The following is a 24,851-nucleotide window of genomic DNA, read 5'->3' as shown; positions in this document are numbered from 1 at the left end:
ACGGAAAATGCTGAACTCGCCATGGCGAGCAACGTACATCTCTTAACGAATATAATCGTACACAATTGGTGAAATTTTAATTTCGAGAAAAGTTATTTTTGATATCGTGTATCAGGAATAATTTTAGCGTGTGCATACGGTATACGGTATATGATAAGGGATTGGATAAATAAGGCATGCATAGTTCAGTGGTAGAGTGTGTTTTAGACACTTGTGTTTGCAATCTCCGTGAGACCAAATCCACCAGACTGCAAAATTTTAATTCCAAGATGTTAATAGCTATAGCTGGACACAGACAAAAACACACAGACACACACACAGACAAACGCACACAGACAGACACACGCACACAGACAAACGCACACCGACAAACGCACACAGACAAACGCACACACACAAACACACACAAACACACATAAACAAACATAAACAAACACAAATTTTGAGAGATATATATATTATTAATAGTTACATATTGCAAACCAATAATCACCAGATTATACAATATATAATATAATGATTATTGCTTTGCAATATGTAACTATTAGTAATAAAATTGATTTAAACTTTCATATTATTCAGTTTTATATATACATGTATATATAAACGCGTATATTTATATATATACTTGCACTCTGACATATAAAATATAATTTTATAGAGCGTTAGAACAAATGCATTGTGTTATCCGATGTAAAACGTAAGAAAACAGTTATACGTAAGAAATCACTAAGTTAGTAAAGTAACATTATGTGAAGAGTTGATTTTATCATTACTCAATGTCAAATGTAGATGATTGTGGTGTAACCTTGACACTAAATAGATCTAATATAACATAACAAAAACAGCCAGGTTGGTAGCTGAGCTATTTGCATAATGAACAGTTTTGAAACCTCCAGCTAGTTCAGTTGCCAAATTTCACATTCTGTTACCTTTGAATAACATGAGTATTATAATTTTATTTTTTTAATTAAGGATAAATTAAACTAAATTGAAATAACAAAGAAATGACCAGATTTTGTCTTAGCAGAGCAGAATCCTACATCCCAGAACCCAACTCCACTATCAAACTAGGGACATGAGGTTTGAGTAGACCCAAGGCTACAGCTTAGGGATAAGTTCATATGTAGAGTTCATAAGTCTTCTGTGGGCTCCTTTTCACGACTGGAGAAACTTTGGATAATATATACAGTGTGTAAGTCAGTATGTACATGTATGTACATACATGTACATACATGTACAGTATGTACATGTATGTACATGTATGTACATGTATGTACAGTATGTACATGTATGTACAGTATGTACATACATGTACATACTGTACATACATGTACATACTGTACATACATGTACATACTGTACATACATGTACAGTATGTACATGTATGTACAGTATGTACATACATGTACATACATGTATGTACATGTATGTACATGTACATACATGTATGTACATGTACATACTGACTTAAAATTTATTCAATTTGTTAAAAAAATTGTATATTAAAGACGAACTTACACAAAATTTTAGTAGATTTTATTAGAAATTATCAGTATTTTTCTATCATTTGCGATCATTTTCGACATTTGAGGTGATCTGATTGCCAGCATATTTTAAAGTTAAAATCAATAAATCTTTAACAGTTAAAACGCTCAGAAAAAATATATGTACAAAATGATGTCAGTAGATGTTATTACTATAGTTGATATCAGCTATTGCAGTGTTACGTATCATTACGTAACTGTCGGTCTTTTTGAAACTAACCGTCGTCACAACCGCACTTTCGCTTGATCTGAGTGCTTCAACCCCGATAAAGTTTTATCGATCTTAATCTTGAAACATCCTGGCCATCTCAAACATAAAAAACAATCGCAGCTGATAGAAGAATACCGATGCTTTCTAATAAAGTTAACAAAATTTTTGTGAAAGTTCATCTTTAAGGTGACCATTAAACGATGTCTGACTGTACAGAGCAGATCTCAGAACAACTTAACTCCAAGTTTATAGGTTGGCTGTACAAGTTCTATTAAGTTCTGTTAACCCAAGTTGTAACCAATCCTACGCGAGATACAAATATGTCCGTTGTCTATTATCAAACCTAATTTTTTAGGTGAACATTTTTAAGAGACTCCAATCTTTTTACCGTTGCTGTCTTTTCTTATACGGCCTCGTCTTGTATGGACAGTAAAGTAATTGACTTGTAAAGTTTATTACTGCTTGCTTTAATAAAACAAGTTAATCATGCATTAGACGATCAACATGTAATTTCTCGCTTTTGATTTCTCAAGCAAGAGTAAAGCTAATATTTGCTGTATTGTATCAGGTTCTATTGACAAGCACACCTAAAATACATAGTCACTAGCATTTCTATGTGCCATTACTGGCAGCATTTCGAATATATATTCATAGGCAGCATATTGAATATACCACCACCAGCAACTACATGTATGAATAGGCCCATACCAGCAGCGTTTGAATATACTATTACTTGCAGCTTTTGAATATACTATTACTGGTTTTGAGTGTATCCTTACAGGTATCATTAGAATGTACCACACATATAGGCCTAACCACCTAAATTTAATGTTTTTGTTAAGCAGAATACAAAAATTTGTTGCATCATAAATGTTCTAAATTAAGTTTTATATTTATTTACTTTTACAATTCACTTCTGTTCGTACAGTTTTCCTAAAGGGTCTCTGCTTGAGCTATGAACCATATGATACTAGAGAGGCTGGTTCACACTATATCCGCCATATGACTGAGTTTTCCTTTCATCGTTCATCGTCGATTATGTGAACTGCAAACCGATTGCATCGACGAAGTAACGCGGATACGTCGGGAAAGTTTGCAGCTGTCAAACCTTCCCGATATTTCGCCAAGCATCGACGACTACCTTTTTAATATGAACTATTCAGCGATAGTAATTCGCGGTCCCGGATAGCACGATCTATTTATCTCCGTTTATGATAGTTACTGCGGGACTAGTATTTCATTCAAGCACTCAAAAACAAAAAGGTTTTTTCGCGAAAAATTGAAAAGAAGAATGAGAACACTACACGGAGTATTTGCTGATGCAAACGAGGATGGGTTTGTGATAGTGTGAACATGGTTATTATAGACAATCACCTAAGTATTGTAGGATCAACGCTGAGATACGGTGATATAGTGTGAGCCAGCCTAAAGTGTACGAAGCCATACATCATTATGTAATACTGATGGTACATCTGCTGCTATAAGATGGGAGCGCCGTATGAGATTAGTATTTCAGAATGCTGGTGTGCTTAGAAAATTTATACCTTATGAATACGGACGGATAGGGAAAAAATGACGCAGCTTTTAGCTTATACGAGTATTTCTCCTAGTTGAATTATTAGCTAACATGGCAAAATGTTATACGCACTATTATAGTGAATGATTTTTGAGTTGCTATCGGCAGTCAAAGCACCTATCTTCTGAATGAGATGTTGCATTGTATAGCTAGTCAGCCACCCACAAAAATCAGCACATAGAGTACAATAGATGACTATGATTAGGCCTAGCTATTCAGGCACAGTTTATTATTGGCTAACAAAATGGATGTCGTTGGCATATAGTGCGTCTGTGAGCCCTCCTCGTACGTACTCGCGCAAGTTTTTCTCACATTTCGTGATGCGTAATAAATCATTGTTTTGTGCTAGGGCATTTGCGAGTCATTCATACGTTGTCCGCATAAGCACTGAACCCTGAGTGCTACCCCGTAGCGTTATTCGTTGCTACCTGCTTAGCCTGTCACCTCAGCTGACACGAGGGTGATATGTGTGCCTAGGCGCTCATGTGTATGGCTAGCACTCAGGCGTGTCTATTGGGTCTCTCCCGGTATATAAGGTGGCCGGTGTATATTAATTTAGCCATTCACCACTGACCATTGCTAGGGGTAAGTTTGTCACTACTATTAGAATCACTGATTCATCTGTCTGGTGATGATCGGTGTGTGATAATGCTGATTTGGGAAGGATAGTATTGCTTGTCTTGAATACTGTTTATCCAAGTTTTAGATTATAGTATAAAAGTTTGGCTTTTTATCATTTGTTTGACAACAGCAGTTTGGGGTTTAAAGTTTGGCGTATCCACTTCAGCGTTGCCTTTGCCAGCTTTTGCATAAGAGTTGTTCACTCGCTGTGGAATTGATTAAACAGCTTAAGGTATATTTTAATGAGATCATTTGCTCCAGCAAAAGATGGTTTTGACAAAAAGTTTAAATTTTTGTAAGAAATAACTTTCTATGTAGTTTTTGATTGTCCTCCGGAAACCAAAATCCAGAAACCGGATTCAATAGTTACCTTTACGACAATTGTTACGTCATTCGTGTGGTTTTCATTCAGAGGATTTTTGTGATGGTTGCAGTTATCTACAATTTTGAGATTCTTGAGGCTGTGTATGAGGCGAGTTAAGGTATTCATAGCTGGTTCCTGGGGCTGTGTATGAGGGTAGGAACTCATAGCTGGGTCCTGAGGCTATGTATGAGGGTAGGAACTCATAGGTGGTTCCTGGGGCTGTGTATGAGGGTAGAGACCCATAGCTGTCCACAAAAAATGCGAGTGAAGAATGATTAAACCGCAGAAGGGATTAAGTAATGAAAAAACTGAGTGCATGAAAGGGGTGTTGAAAGACAGCAGGGGTGTTGAAAGACAGCAGGGGTGTTAAAAACTGACACAGAGTTTGGTGCAAAAAAATCCCTCAGTGTGGGAGCATCATAGTCACATATTGTCATTAATAACATTTAGAAAAATTGTGCTCGTATAATTGCCTGAGTGTTTTTATTGCTGTAATGTCTGTCTTCTTATGTGTCCGCTAACATTAGAGCAGCTCAAGTCTAACGAAAATATGTTGTCCTGTTTTGCTGACTGTTTTCCACACTCAAACCTACCAGCAATTTTTAGTACTCTCACAGTGAATGTTGTAGTTCCCACTTAAAATCTTGCCATTCTTCACATTCCGGATAAGGATACATACGTTTATTTTTTCAATTCATAAGTTAACACAATTAGCCGATAGCATTTGTTAATGTCTAATTATATTTGCTATCAACTTCGGGTCAATTAACTGTGACAAAATTGTTTTAACTCATTATCCCAATTTTCAATTTATTGTTGTATAAGGTTTTTCTTGCATCTACATTAGTCCCATGATTGATCTCTTAACTAGTTGCGACTATACTCTTCAAAGGTTTCGACTGCTCCATGTGATCCTGCTTTTATTAAAAATCATGTTACGATTTTTATGGTAGTGTTTTGTATCAGATTTTTATAAAAGAAAATTGTTAATTTATTATTTAATATATAAAATAAATAAGAAAAACAAATAAACTCAAAAACTTGTTGGCTGTTACCAATGTAAATTTAACTAGCAGTAAGCACTGCGATGCTCAGGACGTTTTTCATTTTAGTCAGATAGCCTGCAGGTGAGTGTTCAAGGTGTTAGGGCCCATGCACACTATCACTCAAATCAACGATTAGCTGGGCGATGGACCACAACAATTGTCAATATGTCATAACCAACAATAAGGTGTACACACTATGAGCTATTAACTGTCGCTAACCAACAACCCAAAGAAATTACGAAATTGCATTCCTTATGTCCCCGGGTTCTTTTGTTATCTTTTGACGATCTGATTATGTAATGTATCACGAGTGTAGTTCTTCGCTATGCTTGCCAAATGACATGGATCTTCATAACTATTGAAATGGGATTCGTTGCTGTCCACAAACAGCCAATCAAGGTGCTGATAGTTGTGATCATCGGTGTCAAAGTTCAACATGTTGAAAGTACATAGCATCGTCTCTAGCAACGATTATGTTGAGCATTCATCACAAAATAAAGTTATAGCAGCCCATCGTTGTGTTCCATGGCGCAGCTAATCGTTGATTTGAGTGATAGTGTGCCTTTATGTCTTATAAATAGACTTCTCTTGTTTTCAATTCAATAGCAACACTAAATAATCGAAAGATTAAAGTTGCGATTGATTCTAGTTGATTTCATATTTCGGCACCATGTTTTAATTGCAGCTGCTGCAGTTCAATCAATTCAATGTTCGTTAGTTGCTGCAAAGAGTTGTGACCGCCCAAAGAGATGACAATAAAACCGCCTCCATAAGTTAAATGTCTTTTGTACGCCCGTAAATGTCTCGTGAGCGCAGAGTGTAAAAAGCTAGCGTTCTCTAGTTCTGTTCAGAATCATGAATCACTTCACAAATATCAAATTTAACACTAAAATGAAATGTGATTGACTTGCTTTACTTATCAATACAACATTCATTTGCATCTTATGCTTCAAAACAAAAACTCAGTTCCATTGTTATCAGCTAATTCAGATTAGTGGTCCACATGCTTTAGTTTGAACAGAAATGTAAAATGATTTTGCTTTGGTAAAAATGTGCTGAGATATTAGCAGTCGCGATTCACATTCTTAGTTCCTTTGCAAATTGACCTGTACAGACAAGTATAAAGTTAGGACTATTTTTACCAGTGGGAAGACATGGTTAGGTCACTTGTAGCTAGTCCATGTTATTCACTATGTTAAAAATGTTTTTGTTATTTCCTAAAAACTGTTTAGGGTTTTTCTGGCTTTCTTTTTTAAACTTTTTTTGTGTTCTAATTTGTTGTTTCACTTGAAAAAAATATAAAAAAATTGGAAAAAAAAGGCTGACACATCTTGTCATCATCATCAGAGTCTCGTTCCGTCAAAGAAGTGAGATTGCCAGTTAATATTGATGGTAGAGCAACATCTACTCCTTATGCCATTGCTGAGATTGCCGTAAAAAAAACTCCACACAATCATAACTAGAATTACATGTTTTTCCAGTTATCCTTGACTGCAGCAAAGATAGCAAAATTTCATTCAAATCAAGAATACGGTTCTATAAGATAAAACTGAAATAGTAGGCCTATATAGAAACCTTCATTCCTGTGTTACTGACATCAAATTGACCTCTCCTTAGATCCATAGTAACCATAGATTGTTATCATGTGACAAAGCAATGGGTAGCATTGTTGAAAGTTCGTCAGCCAATCAATGATTTGATTGTGTAAGGGCCATGGGTGTTACCTGATGACGTTTGTTTGTCAGCATGTTTGTAAAGGGGAATTCTATTGCACTTTTTGTACCTCTTCAACCCCATGAATTCCGATGATTTTCATTCATAGGCACACACACCTCCGCACATAGCCATCAGTCAATATGAAGATTTGTTGCATTGGGGCAGGTTACGTAGGCGGCCCAACATGTGCTGTAATGGCGTTGAAATGCCCGGATTCCACAGTGACGATTGTGGACCTAAATGAGGCGAGAATTGCTGCCTGGAATTCTGATGAACTGCCCATATATGAGGTTGGGAAGAAAAACCCTTGTAGCTATTTTATCACTGTGTTTCCATGTTGCAAATGAGTGCAGATGTACTCAATACCAAACTTGTAGAAATTGTCCTGAATTTTTGTTTAAAAGTATATTCATATAGTTTGAACAACACTGAATTAGTATTTAGTAATACAAGTAGTCGGAGTAATATTGAGTTAGTATTTAGTAATACAAGTAGTAGGAGTAATATTGAGTTAGCATTTAGTAATACAAGTAGTCGGAGTAATATTGAGTTAGCATTTAGTAATACAAGTAGTCGGAGTAATATTGAGTTAGTATTTAGTAATACAAGTAGTAGGAGTAATATTGAGTTAGCATTTAGTAATACAAGTAGTCGGAGTAATATTGAGTTAGTATTTAGTAATACAAGTAGTCGGAGTAATATTGAGTTAGTATTTAGTAATACAAGTAGTAGGAGTAATATTGAGTTAGTATTTAGTAATACAAGTAGTCGGAGTAATATTGAGTTAGTATTTAGTAATACAAGTAGTAGGAGTAATATTGAGTTAGTATTTAGTAATACAAGTAGTAGGAGTAATATTGAGTTAGTATTTAGTAATACAAGTAGTAGGAGTAACACACTTCTATAAGAGCTGTAGTCCTGAAGGCGCTTTTGGTAGTCACAGTCCCTTTCTCAACAATGTCTATCTGGTGCCTTAGCAACCAGTTTTTAGTATTTTAAATATATTCGTGTTTATTATATTAAAAATATTTAGACTAGCATTGGCAAAACATTTAAACAGATGTTCTGAAATTTTGTATTATTACTTTTTCTAATATTGTTGTATCCAGAGGCTCAAACCATAGCGGACTGGTTTTTGATCTTTTCTCCCCAGCGGTATCAACATTGAATAAGATACATTGAAACAGCTTCGTTTAGTACCAAATTAATTTCCAAATCTTCCTTTTGAAAATAGCCACTCCAACTTCATTCCAGCACAACCTGCTAGAGGTTTTGATGCCAAAGTTTATCTTTCCTTTGATGACTGTTTGATATAGTACCATTATGTAAATCCTACCAATAGATAAACAGATAGTCGCTGATGACACAATTATGTTTATATCACAGATTTTGAGTAAGCTTCACTCTGCTCCTTTTGTGTTATTTTCATTATTAGTAGCAACCTGTTTCATGTTAGGCTTTTGATAAGAAACAGTACTTTTGATAACTCCATAGTTCATCCCACTCAGTTACGATAATTTATCATTATATATTGCTAAAGCCTGGTTTCCGTATGACAGCGCAATGATCGTGCGCAGCCCAGTGATCGTGCGCAGTGCACTTCTTGGGCCGCAATGCAGTGTTTCCATGTCGCGCGTAGTCGCCATGCTTGCATTGGACAGGGTGGATAATTTCCTTACTTTTTCGTAGGAAAGTTTTATTTCTTCGGAAAAACAGCCCCCGTTGCGAAATTGCGCTGTCATATGAAAACCAGGCTTACTCTTTCGTACGGGAGACCGATTTCTTCGGAACACAGCCCTCCGTTTGAATTGTGGGATAGGTTGAAATGGTCTAGCGGTGTATTGTGGGATACATCATCGCACGCACCCATCGCAAGGATCCATTCTGTTGGATCCTTGCGATCAGCGTGCGCACGTCGTGCGATCGTCGTGCGTTGACGTTTCCATATCACAGCTGGCCTACGCACGACGCCGTGCGCCTTGTTGCGCGCCTTGCGCTGTCATATGGAAACCAGGCTTAAAATAGCATTGAATCTGATGGAACAAGTGGTGTCCTGGACACACCCGTAACGCAGTGATTCACCCTATATATCAACCCCGTCAGACACTCTATTATGTTAATCATAATATAATTTATGTAAATTCTTGACAAATTACTCATCATTATGCTCATTTCTGATTGGTTGTTGTCTATTTGGTAACTATAATGCAGTGATTCCTTATCACTAATAGTTGTGGGTTCAGTTAATGAGCTACAAACCAAACCTCTGTATAAATTCATGGTCGTGTATAATGTACACGCCTATTTTTAGAGATGTGTTTTGTGCAATGGCTCTTCTCAGCATTCTATAGAGGCGAAGGTCACTTCAAAAATGGAAATAAGTATTTGTCCGGTCATATTGTTTAGACTCAGCACCTGCAATTTTCAACCTTTTTAATATATGACGAGTGCAGTATATGCATACCAGGAATGACAGCCTTTTTTCTAAATAAAGCTTAAAGGTTGACTTGCAACAAAATTCACATTACAGTTATTTGGTATCAAAAGATTCACCATGTCTTACTCTGTTGTGTTGTAGGTGCAAAATATGTGGGAATACGATTACAAGCTCTTAAAAGCTCAAAACGAAAAGCCGCCATAGATTGGAATCTCTTTATTTCTCTGACGTAGTCATGAAATTTTGTTATCGTCTTGTCATGTGACAGTCTCCCGTGAATTGAAAGGTCAATAAAAAGCTCAATATAAAACTTATCGTAGCACTAGTTTATGACAAACACTTCGGGTTTTACCGAAGACCCCGTATCACATATAGATGCTCGCTACTTTACAGTTTTGTTTCGGTTTGGTCTAATCGGCAAGTCGTAATCTGATCATGTGACCCAATACTTCGCAAATAATTTCTGCAGTACTTATCGATTATCACAAATGACCAACAGGCTCGTCATGATTATCAGACAATGATATGTACTCCTTCAAGCTAAGGCTAAAAAATTAAACAAATTTTTACGGTAAGTTATAAGATATCACTGTTAACAGTGACAGCATTAAAATGACGATAAAACAGGCGCGTAAGAACAATAGACGTGGTTTTATTGAATGCGTGAAGTATATTGCTGAAATTTTTTGACGAATAAGGTTGCGTGAAAGTGTAAACAGAAGCCATCTAACACAACTACGTCACATTTGAGCCATTTTGGAAAGAGAATCCAAACTACGGCGGTCTCGATTGGCTGCGATTAACTGTTCGTTTTTGAGCTTTTAAGAGCATGTAATCACATTCCCACATATTTTGCACCTACAACACAACATGGTAAGACATGGTGAATATTTTCATGTCAAATAACTGTATTGTGAATTTTGTTGCAAATCAACCTTTAAGAACATATAACCGCTCCACATCTCTGTGGCAGCCAGATACAAAGGTTGTGTTTACTTTCCTGGCTGGTAAGAGTAACCTAATGTACCTTGAACATGCCTAGTGTCCATGTTTTGTGGAGAGAACTGCATTGCTTAAAGGCCGGTACACATTGCATCGCAGTAAGTTGGGGTTGTCCCCTCAGCGATTATTCGAAAAGTATACGCACCGTAGACTGATTACACCACTGAAGCAGCTGTCGAACACTCCCAATATCTTACTGTGCATCTGTGGCAGTCCGTACAACGTGCGCCACTTCTGCGATGGTGGTTAGCTGTAAAGGATTGCGTATTCTATATTTTCCTTCGTGTGGTGCGCCTCGAATTACGATGTTCCTGTTATACGCTTTTTTTCGCCTTACCATGTCACACACAATGTTTTCTCATCCCTGTCATACAACTTTTTTGCCATGCGAGGTAACAACAAAAATTTTTCTCGAGATTAAAGTTTGGCAGTTGGTGTGCTGAATTCATTGAAATAACGAAGATTTGTATACATTGAAAAATATGCTATTCGCTGAAATCTCTCACACAGTGAAAAAGATTTAATGCTCTCTTTCAGTTCACCGTTGTTCGTTTTAAGTTATAGTAAAAACAAAACCAGAAACCAATAGGTGATACAATTTTAGAAGATGACAAAGCTGAAGTTTAGTATAGTAAAACACATAGTAAACTCAGCCTTTTTAATACGTGTTTAGTATGCTAAATTCATTTAAATTAAATTCAACGTTTATGTTATACGTCTTCTTGGAAGGTAAAAACTCCCTACGGTACATACTGTACATAGTACATTGTAATGTTACATTTTAGTGCAGATCATAACCACTAAATACACTAAAGTTACTGTAGTTACTAAGGTTAACATACTATTTTGTTGCTAATTTTGAAAATGTAAAGCGCGTATATAAATTTTCTGTATATAAATACAAATGTTTGTTTTTTACCATGTGGGTGGTTACATTTGATAATTACTATGGGTTTCTATACCCCTCAATATGATATTTTCGCTATACAATGCCAACACTGATACGAATTATAATCATATGGTGAGTGTCGACTAGCTACTACCTGACTAGTATTCCATCAATTCAGATACTGCATTGAATAGTGAGAATGCTATGCCTTGGGCTATTACAAGATGTGAACACAGATGGATTTGGGTTACCGTGAACAATCGTATCACAGACGATTACCGACATGTCGGATTACTGCCAATATAAAGCTATAACACTATAATAGGCCTACAATGTCTAACAATCTGATATGTAGTTGACATATTATACTGGTAGACACTGAGACATTGAACTGGACTATGTTGAAGATTCTCTGAAACAACAAAGTTGACTATGCATGTTTGTAGCCTGGGTTGCTGTCTGTTTGTAGCCTGGGCTGTACGAGGTAGTGGAACAGGTGCGAGGAAGGAATCTCTTCTTCTCTACGAATATTACTAAGGCTATCACGGAGGCAGATCTCATTTTCATCTCGGTGAATACACCTACCAAGACATTCGGCGTCGGAAAGGTGAACACGTTTTTAATTTGGACCTCTAGAGTGTTTAGTTTGTCATTGACCTCTACATTGTTGAGCTTGTCAGTGACCTCTACAACGTAATATTTGTCATTGACCTGTAAGGTGTTGGAGTTTGTCATTGACCTCCACGATGTAACATTTGTCTTTGGCTTCTACACTTGAAATTGTCATTGACTTCCACCGTGTTGACTTTTCATGAACGCCTGTAATAAGTTGCGGTTGCATGGAGAGCTGCGGTTGCATGGAGAGCTGCGTTTGGTTGACAGAGGTAGCAAGAGCTGATGGATTCATAATGCATTTGAGCTGACATTTTAGTGTTTGTTTGGAACGCTTTACATTTTGTTCGATTGGTTAATTCTAACCCAATCACTGTGCATCCATGTTCCAAACTTCTCTAGTGTTGAAGTCAGCATTCTTTGTAAACATAATTATCAGCAGTTTTTATTCAGCAAATCTATATAACCAAGTTTTATTACTTCTTGATTTCTGAAAAGAATTTTCATTTTTAAAAGTTTCTGACTGCATGAAGCTGCGTTCACACCAGCGGATTTCATGCCGATTATTTGGTCAGTTTTTCCATTGACCGAGAATCACATCGTTGGAAAGAGTAAGCGAGCCCGAGGGTAATTCTGTTCTGAGAGAAATTTTATCAGGCAGTGCCCGATCGGTAGACGATTCTAAGCCAAATTTCAATTTAGTAGCGAATTAATTCATGGCGAATCACATCAAGTCATTTAACATAAATGTCATATTTGTTTTCACATTAGCGCATGTTTCTGTCATAGCTTCATTCGGCAGTAATAATTCTGTTGATGGCACCTCCAAAGTGTGCTATCAATAGAATTATTGCTAGGGTTCAATTATTATAGCAACATCATAATAATTGAAGCATCTGCCTCAATTATTAAGTTATTGCTATAATAGTTGAGGCAGATTATGTTAGCAAAATCTGAACCTCCCTAATAGTTATGCATTATTAGTAATGGGCTAGTAATAATTGGTAATGGTAATTATTAGTAATGGACTGGGCAGTGCAAAATAATTAGTAAATTTGCTAAAAATGTCCATGAGAAACATCGTTGGAAACAGTTAACAAAATGCAAAACACGACTACCTAAAATTATATCAGCTAGAATTATCTGACCCTGCAAATAAAAACTGGCAAAATTGACATGAGCGGAAAACGTCTGGCCGAAAAAATCATTTAGAGATCAGCCGCAAAAACTCGGTTTGCATATCAATTAATATGAATGCAATTTTAGGTTGTATCTTCATCAAATACCTCGCTATGTTTCCATGATGCGTATCGTGCAGGTTTGGAGTTGTGCGTAAGTCGCTTGACTCCAGGGTTTTGTTGAAAAAAGGTAAAAAATTATACGCTATAAGTTAATAAATAGCGACGCAATTAGTGACGCATGCATTAGCAATGCAAACACGTGAAACTCGATTGAGAAAGGATGATGGGGGGCATTAAAGTTTTTTTAAATTGAATAGCAGGGGCAGTATTTTAATACACATCATTCGCACTTGCTGTTTCCATTATTCGCAAGCATGATGGATGCGATAAAGTTTTGCGGAATCACAAAACTCACTTCACTTGCAGATTTATGCATTTCCATGATGATGTTAATTTGCAGATTGGCTCAAATTTTCGTATCGTGCATGTCATGGAAAAGAAATACTTATTATGCTCTGCCTAGCATAGCATTCTGTGTCATAACAGTAATAATAGACCATGAGATGGGTATCATCTAGGGGAAACAGATTCACTTGCTATTCATAGGTCAAGGATGTCTAGCGTGCAAGATGAAGAAACAAAAGGCTTTTCAATTTGTGCAATTTCAGGAAAGGTTCAGGAAAACAAAAGTTTACCGCCGAATTCTTTAGACTAGTAACACAACTATCGTATCTAAAACCTTTATTTGAATGTCGTGGCGGTCTATTTCTCAACTCTTCTTTTAGAGTAGCGCTTTATTAGAGGTGACGTTCATATAAAGGGTGGCATGTATTTTTCAAACACCTTGTCAGAATATTGAGAAGATAAATTTAACCCTTTCATGGGCGAATTCAGCATCCCCTATATTTTGCACTCTCCATTTACACTTTTTGGATGCAAGAACTTTGCTAACTCATCTCCAACTTGTCCTAGACTTTAAATAAATATGCACAAGGAAGTTGATACATGTCTCTATCAGTTGATATGTATTGCTTACAATTAGCTTATTTTTTCGGTTTGTTCAATTCGGTTGTTTTTAGTCATGTCAGTCAAAAGTGCGTGGGGAATCAAATTTATGAAAAGGCATAAGAGGGAACTGAACGAAAAAGGTTGGGAACCCCTAAAATAGAGAGTGTTGTATTTTGCAAATAGCTCATAAGAATTTTTAGAACATAAATTTAACTTTTTTATGGGCGAAGCAAATGTCACCTATATTTTTTATTTACCTCGGGTGAATGACATGAGCCTTTTTGGATGCAATAAACCTACTATAACTTACCTCCAACTTGTCAAAGATTTCTTAATAAATATGTTTGAGGAAGCTGATACATGTCTCTACCAGTTGATATCTATTGCTTGCAATTGACCTACACTGATCTTATAACTTGTGTTGCAATTTGCTCGAGTTTTTAAGTTTTTTATTTCATTCTAAATTTGGAGGCATATTTTCATTTTATAATTATATTTAATAATGTTGCTAGAAAGCTCATTGCACTCAATGATATTTTTGATATGGTTTGCAGCCAAAACTGGTTTTTTATGTGCAATAGAATAGGAGTTACGAGCGTCAATACATTGTATGCTGAGTTCAGATTACCCCAATCACGCCATTAAATAAAATGCTATAGGGCCTATATCTGCAAATTTATAAGTTATGTAATAATAATCTACTAAATGCTATAGATCTTTATATTCTGAAACAAGTGACATAAATAATCAAATTTAGAAGCAAAATAAAATTTTAAAACCAAAATTAAGATTTTTATAACAAAAATATTAACATTGTTTGCTCAGCCAGTTGCGTTCTGATAGCATTTGGAACCATTCCCTGTTTTTCTGACGCTTCAATACTTTCCACAGTGTTTTCTGACCTCAACTCCTCTTCTGCACAGCTGAGCTAGTTGTTAGTACTGTCCAAACTATTTTTTAACAGGGCAAAGCCTTTATGCGATACACTTTAGAATACATTTATACACTTCACGTGTGAATAAAGAGAAACCGCATGTAATCAAAACAGACTCAGAATTTTAGTCTCAAAATAAGTAGTAGCACAGATTCCATCTTGAATACGCAAAACCCTATTTTAATTACATCGAAGTATCAAAACCTCATTAAAAAAGAACTGCTATTAACCTGATGCAGTTACTAATTATTGTATGATGTTTCATTCAAAGTTTTAATGAAAAACTGTAGAGACTGAGTTTAAAAACAGATTTCGATACGAACAGAAACAATGAACAAATAAATCATTATTGATGTAATGGAGTTATTATTAGTATGTTTTGTGGACACTTTTCCACTGATCACTTGCTTTTATGGGTTTGTAAAGATCAAGATTGTCAAATAGTGGAAGTCAAATAGAAGTGACGTTCAAATACAGTGGCATTTAATTAAAAGGTGGTGTTGTATTTTTCAACCCTTCTCCCACAGTGTCGCTCAATTAAAGGTGGCGTTTAAATACAGGTTTTAAGATAGTTGTTATTTTACTTATGATTTGATACAACTTATTGAGTTCAGTTGCATTGGAAGCTCATCAGCTCAGCTGCCCTTAAGGGGTCTATTTTACATTCTACTAAAACTAAGGCTACTGTTACCAATAACTATTTTGTTTCATTTTTAAAAAGTACAGTAGATCCTCTTCCTACAAAAGACTCCACAAACAAAATATTGCTCCGACCCACAAAATATTTTTTTCGATATTTAAGAATAAAAAACCTTCCATATTTTGGCCCGTCTGGTTATTTCATATTTTAGCCCATTTGTTTCCATAGAATGCGGTATGTAGAAAGCGTCTCATTCAGTTGATTTGTTAGTAAAAGTAGGCAAACGATAATTGTTTCCTTTTGTTCGAGGTTTAGTGTTTATTTCTAACTTTTATCCACCTACACAGTCTTCCTACCGTCCACAGTTTTCACCTAACCTCGTCTAGACCACCAAACAACTATTCATAGTTTTTATTCGTTATTTCTGTTCTGCCTTCTTTATCTGTGTACTTTACTTTACACTTACTGTACATTTATTATGTAGTAATATAACTGTAACATGTATTTGTTACAGGCTTTAGCCATTATTAATTATTTATACAGCTGTTATGTATAAGTTGTGTGGGAGGTTCGGAATGGATTAAGGGAATTATATGGTCAAATGCGATTCCTACTGGCAAAATTTTCTATTTATGAAACAGCTTCAGGACCGAAAGAATTTCGCAAGCAGAGTTTCTACTGTATTTTTAGTTATGATGTAATCCAGACTAATATCCACGTCACACCATATAAGATAATTATTAGAGACACGGTTGCATCACCTTTTCTCATCACCTGATAGGTGTAATTTCATACCAAGTATTTAGGACCGAACAGTTGTGAGATTAATTGCAGCCCATCAGGTCATAGGTCAGCAGCAGACATCTTTTACATTTTTAGAAATTGTTTAATTTACTCAGACTCTGCTGACATGATTATAGTACATTGGAACTTTTAATTAAGGCTCTACGTAGAGATTTATAGGTTTTGACACACTTCAAAGATATTCACATGTCTCGCCACTCGTTACAAAAAATATTTTAGTATACCAAGTGTTAAAATTCCTAAATACACGCTGCTACTCACAGCTCTCAGAATTTATTGATCAAAAACAACAAAAAGTTATTAGAAATATTAAATAATAAAACATAATTTATAAAATATTTGTTCAATTTTTAAGGGGCTTTTTAGGGGAATTTATTGGGAAAAATTGTTACATTGTAAAATAATTTTTAAAAAGAATTATTTACATAAGTAGGGGTACCTCTATAGGGGTACCTCTATACTATAATTGACAATGAGAATAGAAACGCCAACATTTCATACCAGACACCAACACCTGGCCAATTTACATTATAGAATAGCGTTATGCTTAAAGAACTTTTTCTTTTAATATATATAATTTACTTAAAGTTATTATTTTTCATTCTATTTTTTGTCTCATGATTTAATATGCTTTAACTGGCATAGACTAGTGATAATAAAGCTCATTTATCTAAAAACTCTGTTGGAGAGACAAAAGATTAGGGGGAGTTACTTTCTCTTGGCCATGCATTTCATTGTATTGCATGCCTCTTTATAGAACTACTTCAGTTGCGCTGTTTATCAATATTATGTTACCCAGACTGATAGTCTAAACCTCTTGTCAAGTGTTTAAGCAAGATGGTTTAGGGGATTAGTGACTACTCTCCTCTACATGTGATATCTTAGGACTTCAGCTGGAGAGTGCTTTGGGTATCATTCACCAGCCTCTTCAAGCAAATATAACTCAGTGGAAGGGCTTGCTGGCTGTTAAATACACATGCAGGCATACCCAGTGTTGCCTGAGTGGAAAATATTTGGGTGTTTAATTTTTCTTTTATTATTTCCAAACAAATAAACAAAACAAAGATATGAAAAAAACAGTCTTCATTTCTCATCAGCACAGTTATTGTGAGGCTACGGAATGTGACTGATTAGTTCAGTTGGTTAGAGGGTCAGTTTAATAAACCAAGAGTCTTGGGTTCAAACCCTATTTTGGCCAAAACTTCAGTCATTTCATTATGACATTGTATCATTTTTATTCACAGAAACAATTTTTTGGGTTTTAATGCTCCATAAAGGTTGGTGACCTCAGCATCTTTTTGGGCTTGAAACCTTGGAAAGTGTCAAAGAAAGCTACATGCAAATTTTCAGAAAAATCATTAATTGGAAGTTAGTTTCTAAACTTTCTATAGGGGACATTACCCACTGACAAACAAAGCCAAATGTATTAATGTATAACGTTTTTATTATTCTTTCCAATAACTAATTCAATGGAACCACAGTATGTTTTTTACTTCCAAGATATTGCCTTTTCAAATGCACATTTATTTCACAGCCCAAGTAATCGTCTAGGGCACATACCACTGTTATTAATTGAGTCAAGGTATTTAGTAGTGATGGTGATCGTGTTATTAAATCATCTCTTACTAAAACATCGAGATAAAACTATTTAATAAGGATTAATTATAGCAGCTACATGTATTATATCAGAAATTCCTTTTTGCATTTCGTGAATGCCGATAACCAGCCAATAGCATTTTGTGTTTGCTTCACATCAGTTTTATGTTCTTGGTTGTCGATGTCATGGTCTGTATCGTTTGATAATTCAGTTTGTTTGAAAACAATAATTAATTCTTGATTATTATTGTTATTATAGTTGGTACTATTATTATTAACACTGTTCAGGCATCGAACAGCTGTTGCTGGATATAGCACTGTCATTCGTTCAGAACCACTGAACCTAGATAGACAGCATCCTCTCTTAGGTGTTTGCCAAACCCAATAGTGCAGTTTTTATGTTTGTCATTACTGTTCTTATTATTACTGCTATTATTATTACGATTGACTATTTTATCATGAATTCAAGTAGCCAATAACAACTCATGCATAAACAACCACTGTTTAAACTGATGAAGTGTGTACCAACTTCTGTAGCTATTTTTTTATCGATTTGACTGCCAACATTTCCTTGACATAGTCAATGAAGACTATTCATAACGGGTGTCAATCTTTTCTGTACACAATTTCCTGCATCTTAATTCTTAAAACAAAACTTTTAACAAAAAGTAATATTTAGAGGCTCTTTTGACTTCCTGTTTTCATGCACAGACTGAACAGTGTGCAATTTCCTCTCTCACAAATTCCAATTGTTTAACAGCTTTTTTCAACATTTCGTCTGCTTACCTTCTCCTAATCAACTTAGCTGCTCCAAAGCGGAAAGGTACTCAAACAATTTGTTGTTTTTATGCTGATCAATATGTTTTTTTTTTCATTTCAGGGAAGAGCCGCTGATCTCAAATATGTAGAATCGGCAGCGAGGTCGATAGGTGCTGCCGTGAAGCAAGGTCATAAGGTGATAGTGGAGAAGAGTACAGTGCCTGTCAAGGCAGCTGAAAGCATCAGCAAGATCCTTAAGGCTACAAGTGCACTCAACCCATCCGTCTCCTTCCAGGTCAGTCTTTCTTGCTTAAGGCTTTTGGAAGGTCATGTTCTGCCATGTTCAGCTGAAACAGTCCACTATCACCGCGCTGTTAGGCAGTGTCTTATCTGTAGAATAAATTTCTTTCAGATCGTTTGATACATCAGTTTTTTGTAAATGGCTAGAATATACGTGCATATTTAGCATTCTTATCTCGGCCAGTCATTTAATGATATGAAAAAGCATCGGGTTACTCTTGTTATTATTATTACAAGATATTCCTCAAAGTTCCTAAATACTTTAACTAATCTTAATCTATTTCTGGAGAAGATATCAAAGTATGTGAAGAACATTTCAGCGGTACACTCGCACAGACACTACTCCAGGTCCTTCTTGGTAGAACCAGAGAGAGGTGAATAGTTTACTGAAATAGTACGATTTAACTGCAGCCTTCATATTTGCTGTCATGAGAAAAGAATCACTAGTTATCTTTACTATAAAAAGAGCGGCATTTGACTGTCCATATCCACGCTTACAGGATAAAAAAATGTCGCTTTCAACGGAATTTGATCTCAGGACTTTCAGCTTGCTAGACCAATATCCTAACAACTGCGCCGATCAACCGCCTTCCCACATTTTGGCATAATTGTGCAGTTTGTTATTGTATTTGACAATCTCTCACGACTCACTAACCTGCCTGGATACTAACATCATTGAATCTTGCCTAGGTCTTATCCAACCCAGAGTTCTTGGCAGAAGGCACAGCCATTAAAGATCTACTTTATCCAGACAGAGTTCTGATTGGTGGGGAGCAGTCAGCAGATGGTTTCGCTGCCATAGCTAAACTGAGCAGTCTTTATGAATCCTGGGTTCCTGGTGAGAAGATAATTACAATGAACACCTGGAGCTCGGAGCTCTCCAAGCTGGTTAGTCTTTTCTGTTTGCTATTGTGCCTCAAACTGGTTTTTGGTGTTTTAGGGGTTATACTCTCCTGATTTATAAAATATTCAGAAAATTGTACTCACTGGATTTGGCGTTATGTTTTTGTATTTACTACATTTTTATTTCAATTTGTTGTTTACAGCAGTGCTATAATTTGGCAGAATATTTATCATTGCCTTAACAAAAAACCATTTTTTGTGACTTGATTTACCATTAATAGAGTTATCCTCTCTCTATAAAGGTTTGCACTCTTTCACCATTTGCTAAAATTCAAATAGTCTAGCGGCTGGTGGTCTGTGGTAGGTATGGTTTCAGTTATTTTGGTAAAGATCTCCTCTCACACCTCATTGACCTGCTCATTCTATGCTGATATTAGCTAGCATTGCTCACCAGATCCTAGCTCATCCAAGAGGAGATAAATCTTGAAGCAGGTCACTCACTGCCTCTCAGCCTATGCATACTACTTGCTTGTGTTCACAGGCAGCGAATGCTTTCCTAGCCCAGCGGATATCAAGCATAAATGCTATATCAGCCGTATGTGAGGAAACTGGGGCTAACGTAGAGGAGGTTGCTAATGCTGTTGGAACTGACAAGCGTATCGGCCCATATTTTTTAAAAGCCAGTGTGGGTAAGAGGAGACAAGTCTTTCACGTCTATATGTCAATAAGCAAAAGTGCATTCATATGAACTATTGACCTTACATTAGCTAGAACCAGTTGGTTACAAGTTCCCCCTTCTAGTGTCAATATGTATATACCATAATTTTACTCATCTGTCAGCAACCTGCTGACACCTGGTGACACTTTGTGATATTGCTGAGTGTCAAAAGCAAATGCTGCATAAACTCGTGATCTAATGGATACTCCAGATCCAAACAGGTCAGAAATTAAGTAAATAATAAAATTCGTAAAATTAAAGTTAAATATTTAAACAGTATCTTAGATTTATAATAATGTATAATGTTTGGTTGCTTTAAGAATACATTAGATCAGATGACGGCTATAACTTCTAGTTTTGCTGCCAATGATTCGCATCTTACTGGCTGTGAGCTCATTTAATTTAGGGTGAGGTTGTTTTGATTATCGTAAGCACGGTTCCCATATTGGCCACAAAATGCAGATAGTGATCTCGCGCAGCAAGCCATTGCAGACATCGCCTGCAGACTGCCATGAAATTTCTACGTCATTTAAAAATTGGACAGATTAAACTTAAGGCAATCTTGTAAAAAGAATTTTGGGATTTTTCTGCAGTTTTTTTGTGTAAGTTGAACAGCATTCAACTCCTGCTGTCAGCAAATGGCTGTACTACGATCAGGAGCTCCTATTTCATTGCGATAGTCTGAAGAGCCTGTCGCTGGTGCCTGTTACTTATATTGCTGCGTACTGCTGCAAACAAACTATTTTTAATAAAATTTTATTGTAATTGTTAATTTCTAGCAAAGTTGTTCCAATCTTGATTTTTAAAAGGAATTATTCCCAGACAGCACGGCTCATTCTTAAAGGTTCACCATGTTTTCTGTTTTGCTGGACGTTTGAAAATCCGTTCCTGTTCTGAATAAGCTAAAGCGCCTAAGAATATATCTGCTGTAACATGTAGGCACAGTTTTCTATCACATCTTTGTTTTCCTGGCAGGCTTTGGTGGCAGCTGTTTCCAGAAGGATGTACTCAACTTGGTATATCTCTGCGAGTGTCTCAACCTGCCAGAAGTAGCTCAGTATTGGCAGCAGGTAAGGCTAGCTTTGCGTATTCAAATTTTTACTTGTTTTGTTTAATGATTCTCCACCATATAACTACATTTTAAACATTCTGGATAATCATTTCTCAAAGCAAATCTGTTTTGAAAACCTACCCAATTGTTATCAATATTTGGTAGCATAAGTCAGTGTGTGACTATATTATTACCTGTTTAGTCAAAAGCTCACTGTTGGTGGCTCATGTTTTTAATACTATCTCACAGCTGTCACACTTCTGGTGTTAGTTAAGGGGGTCAGAGCAACAATGGTACTAGTTGGCCTGCTTTCAGATAATGAATTGAGGCTATCATTTCCCTTCCTGGTATAACTGGTCCTGCATTCCCACTACTGATACAACTATTACTGGTGATTCCAGCTAGTTATACTGATATACATTTGAGTTATCTGCCCTGTCTTCAGTGATGTTACCCTCTCTATCTTTCCACCAGTTGACGCATTAGTTCACAATAGATTGAACTCGCCTGACGAAGTGAAGATAATAATATTTGCGTTTATTGCGTGCGTAAAGTTTGCTTTATTCAAAACGTTTTGGTTGAACATAAGGAAGGTGGCATTAACATTCTATCCTTAATTCTGAGCTTGCCCAACACATACAGTCAAACACAGAGGAATGTAGGTCAATGTTTTGAATTCCTATTGTGTGCACAAATTTACAGGTGAGCATCAGCTACACGAATCTATTAACTTTAACTACGTGTGTGGTCATGGCTTAGTGAGGTACATTTAGCAGGTGATAGCGTCTGTATTTGACACCTGTTACAGGTGATGGCATCTGTATTTGACACATGTTACAGGTGATGGCATCTATATTTGACACATGTTACAGGTGATGGTATCTATATTTGACACCTGTTACAGGTGATGGCATCTATATTTGACACCTGTTACAGGTGGTTGATCTGAATGAGTATCAGAGGAAGAGGTTTGCAAATAGAATCGTTGAGGCTCTCTTCAACACCGTAACTAACAAGAAGATCACTATTCTAGGATTCTCTTTTAAGAAGGACACAATGGACACACGGTGAGAGTTTCCTTTCTGTACTTTGATCAACTTCCAATAATACTTAGAGTTACAGAGACTAATTGCAAACCCACACCATATTCCAGCATCTTATTCCAACGAATGATCTTTCCGAATCTTTGCATCGTCTGACTCTGCTAAATGTTTATTTTTTGACAATTATAGGTTTTGTGTCGTCATTTTTATGTGGCGATAACAGGTTTCCAAACAATGGGTATTATATTTATTATGTTATATATACATATATATATATAGAAACACACCCACATAAAAACGTATCTGTGCGCGTGTTTGTGTACATATATATATGGTGTGTCAATATATAAATCATATATATAAATAAGTATGCTAAATCTTTTTTTTCGGCAATTATACATGTAGGTTTATGTAGTCATTTTTATGCGACAATTACATGTTTTCATTTTATTGTATTTATTTATATATATATATATATATATATAGAAATACGTGTGAAATTTTGCTGAATTATTGTAGTTTGTAGGAAAAGTATTGCAAACGATGTTGTGAGTTGTCAGTTTCAAGTGTTAAAAGATTTTTGATTGGTTTATAGCAAAATGCAAAGGTATGGCTGGTGAGCTAAGTCATTGTCTCAAGGCTCAGGAATCACTTATTAACTTCACAAACACTAACACTGCCTTTTTTTAGACATGACTGTGCTATTTTTATGGTGTTAGGAACTCACGCTAATCTCATTTGTGTTTTATTGTTACAAATATCTTCATTATTATTGTAGGGAGTCTAGCAGTATATTTATAGCCAAATACCTGATGGAGGAAGGGGCCAGTCTCACTATATATGATCCTAAAGTGCCTGCTAAACAGATGTATAGGTAAGTATCTGCCTCTGTAACTTTCTATGAGCTCTGTTGGTATTATGCCAACTTTCTTTTAAGACATGTTAGTATTATGCCAACTTCCCGTTAAGACATGTTGGTATTATGCCAACTTTCTGTTAAGACATGTTAGTATTATGCCAACTTCCCCTTAAGACATTTTGGTATTACGCCCACTTTCTATTAAGACATGTTGGTATTACGCCAACTTTCTGTTAAGACATGTTGGTATTACGCCAACTCTCTGTTAAGACATGTTGGTATTACGCCAATTTTCTGTGCAGACATATTGGTGTTACGCCAACTTGTGTGATTCTCCTTTCAGCAAAATGGTACAAATGAATGAAAAATGAAAGGAAGATTTAAAACAATAATTTATTGAATCTTACTAGATGCTCAGTTGATGTCAGGCAATAGCCAGTTCATAGTCATTTGTTGGTCATTTGTGTGAGCTGCCCTTGGCTGATAATGCCGAGGTTGAAGATCTCTTATTTTAGTAGCAGGAGTTAATCATTGAAGTGATATCTGCTGCGATTAAAAACTTTGTTTCAGTTGCCGTGATATTATCCCTAGCTAGTACGCTTGGCAGTCTTGTGCACCGTGTGAGATCATAATGAGTGATCAGTTTGTTCATAGTTAATTACTGTAGTGGCAAGGTGACTGAGTGGTGTAGTAATAGTGCGCCGGTCTTTAAATCAGAGTATTCGAAGTTCAATTCCTGTGTAATTCCTGTGGCTTTGGATGGACAGATGGACAGACACTGCTCTTTTTATAGTAAATATTTTACTATAATAAGAGCAGTGTCTCCAGGTTATATATTGTTGAAGGATGCACTTCTACTGAAAAAATGCTTGATTTTGCATATAGATTGCATTTTTCCTAACCATCGCATCTGCCTGGAGAAACTTGGGTTGGCCTTGACCTACATTTTTTCATTGCCAGTGATCTGAAGCACCCAGCTGTATGCGAAGATGAAGAGGCAGTTGACCGTCTCTTAACAATCTCACATGATCCGTACGAGGCTACCAAAAATGCTCATGCAATTGTCGTCTGCACCGAGTGGGATGAATTCAAG

The 24,851-nt window shown here is 36.1% G+C and overlaps 1 protein-coding gene across 1 annotated transcript in view; it reads left to right on the top strand.

Moving 5' to 3' along the window:
• Positions 1-24,851, top strand: part of LOC137402216 (UDP-glucose 6-dehydrogenase-like) — a 41,944-nt gene that overhangs the window by 15,887 nt on the left and 1,206 nt on the right. Inside the window, exons 2-10 of the mRNA XM_068088716.1 lie at positions 7,189-7,372; positions 11,880-12,017; positions 19,066-19,239; positions 19,935-20,132; positions 20,629-20,776; positions 21,781-21,875; positions 22,793-22,923; positions 23,678-23,773; positions 24,719-24,851. Coding sequence (XP_067944817.1) covers positions 7,223-7,372; positions 11,880-12,017; positions 19,066-19,239; positions 19,935-20,132; positions 20,629-20,776; positions 21,781-21,875; positions 22,793-22,923; positions 23,678-23,773; positions 24,719-24,851 — 1,263 coding nt within the window. The 5' untranslated portion in view covers positions 7,189-7,222. The remainder of the gene's footprint in view (positions 1-7,188; positions 7,373-11,879; positions 12,018-19,065; positions 19,240-19,934; positions 20,133-20,628; positions 20,777-21,780; positions 21,876-22,792; positions 22,924-23,677; positions 23,774-24,718) is intronic.

The sequence above is a fragment of the Watersipora subatra genome, chromosome 8, assembly GCF_963576615.1.
Source record: "Watersipora subatra chromosome 8, tzWatSuba1.1, whole genome shotgun sequence".
In the NCBI taxonomy this organism is placed as follows: Eukaryota; Metazoa; Bryozoa; class Gymnolaemata; order Cheilostomatida; family Watersiporidae; genus Watersipora; species Watersipora subatra.
Note: the sequence above shows the minus strand (reverse complement) of the source record. Positions and strands in the feature narration are given on the sequence as shown.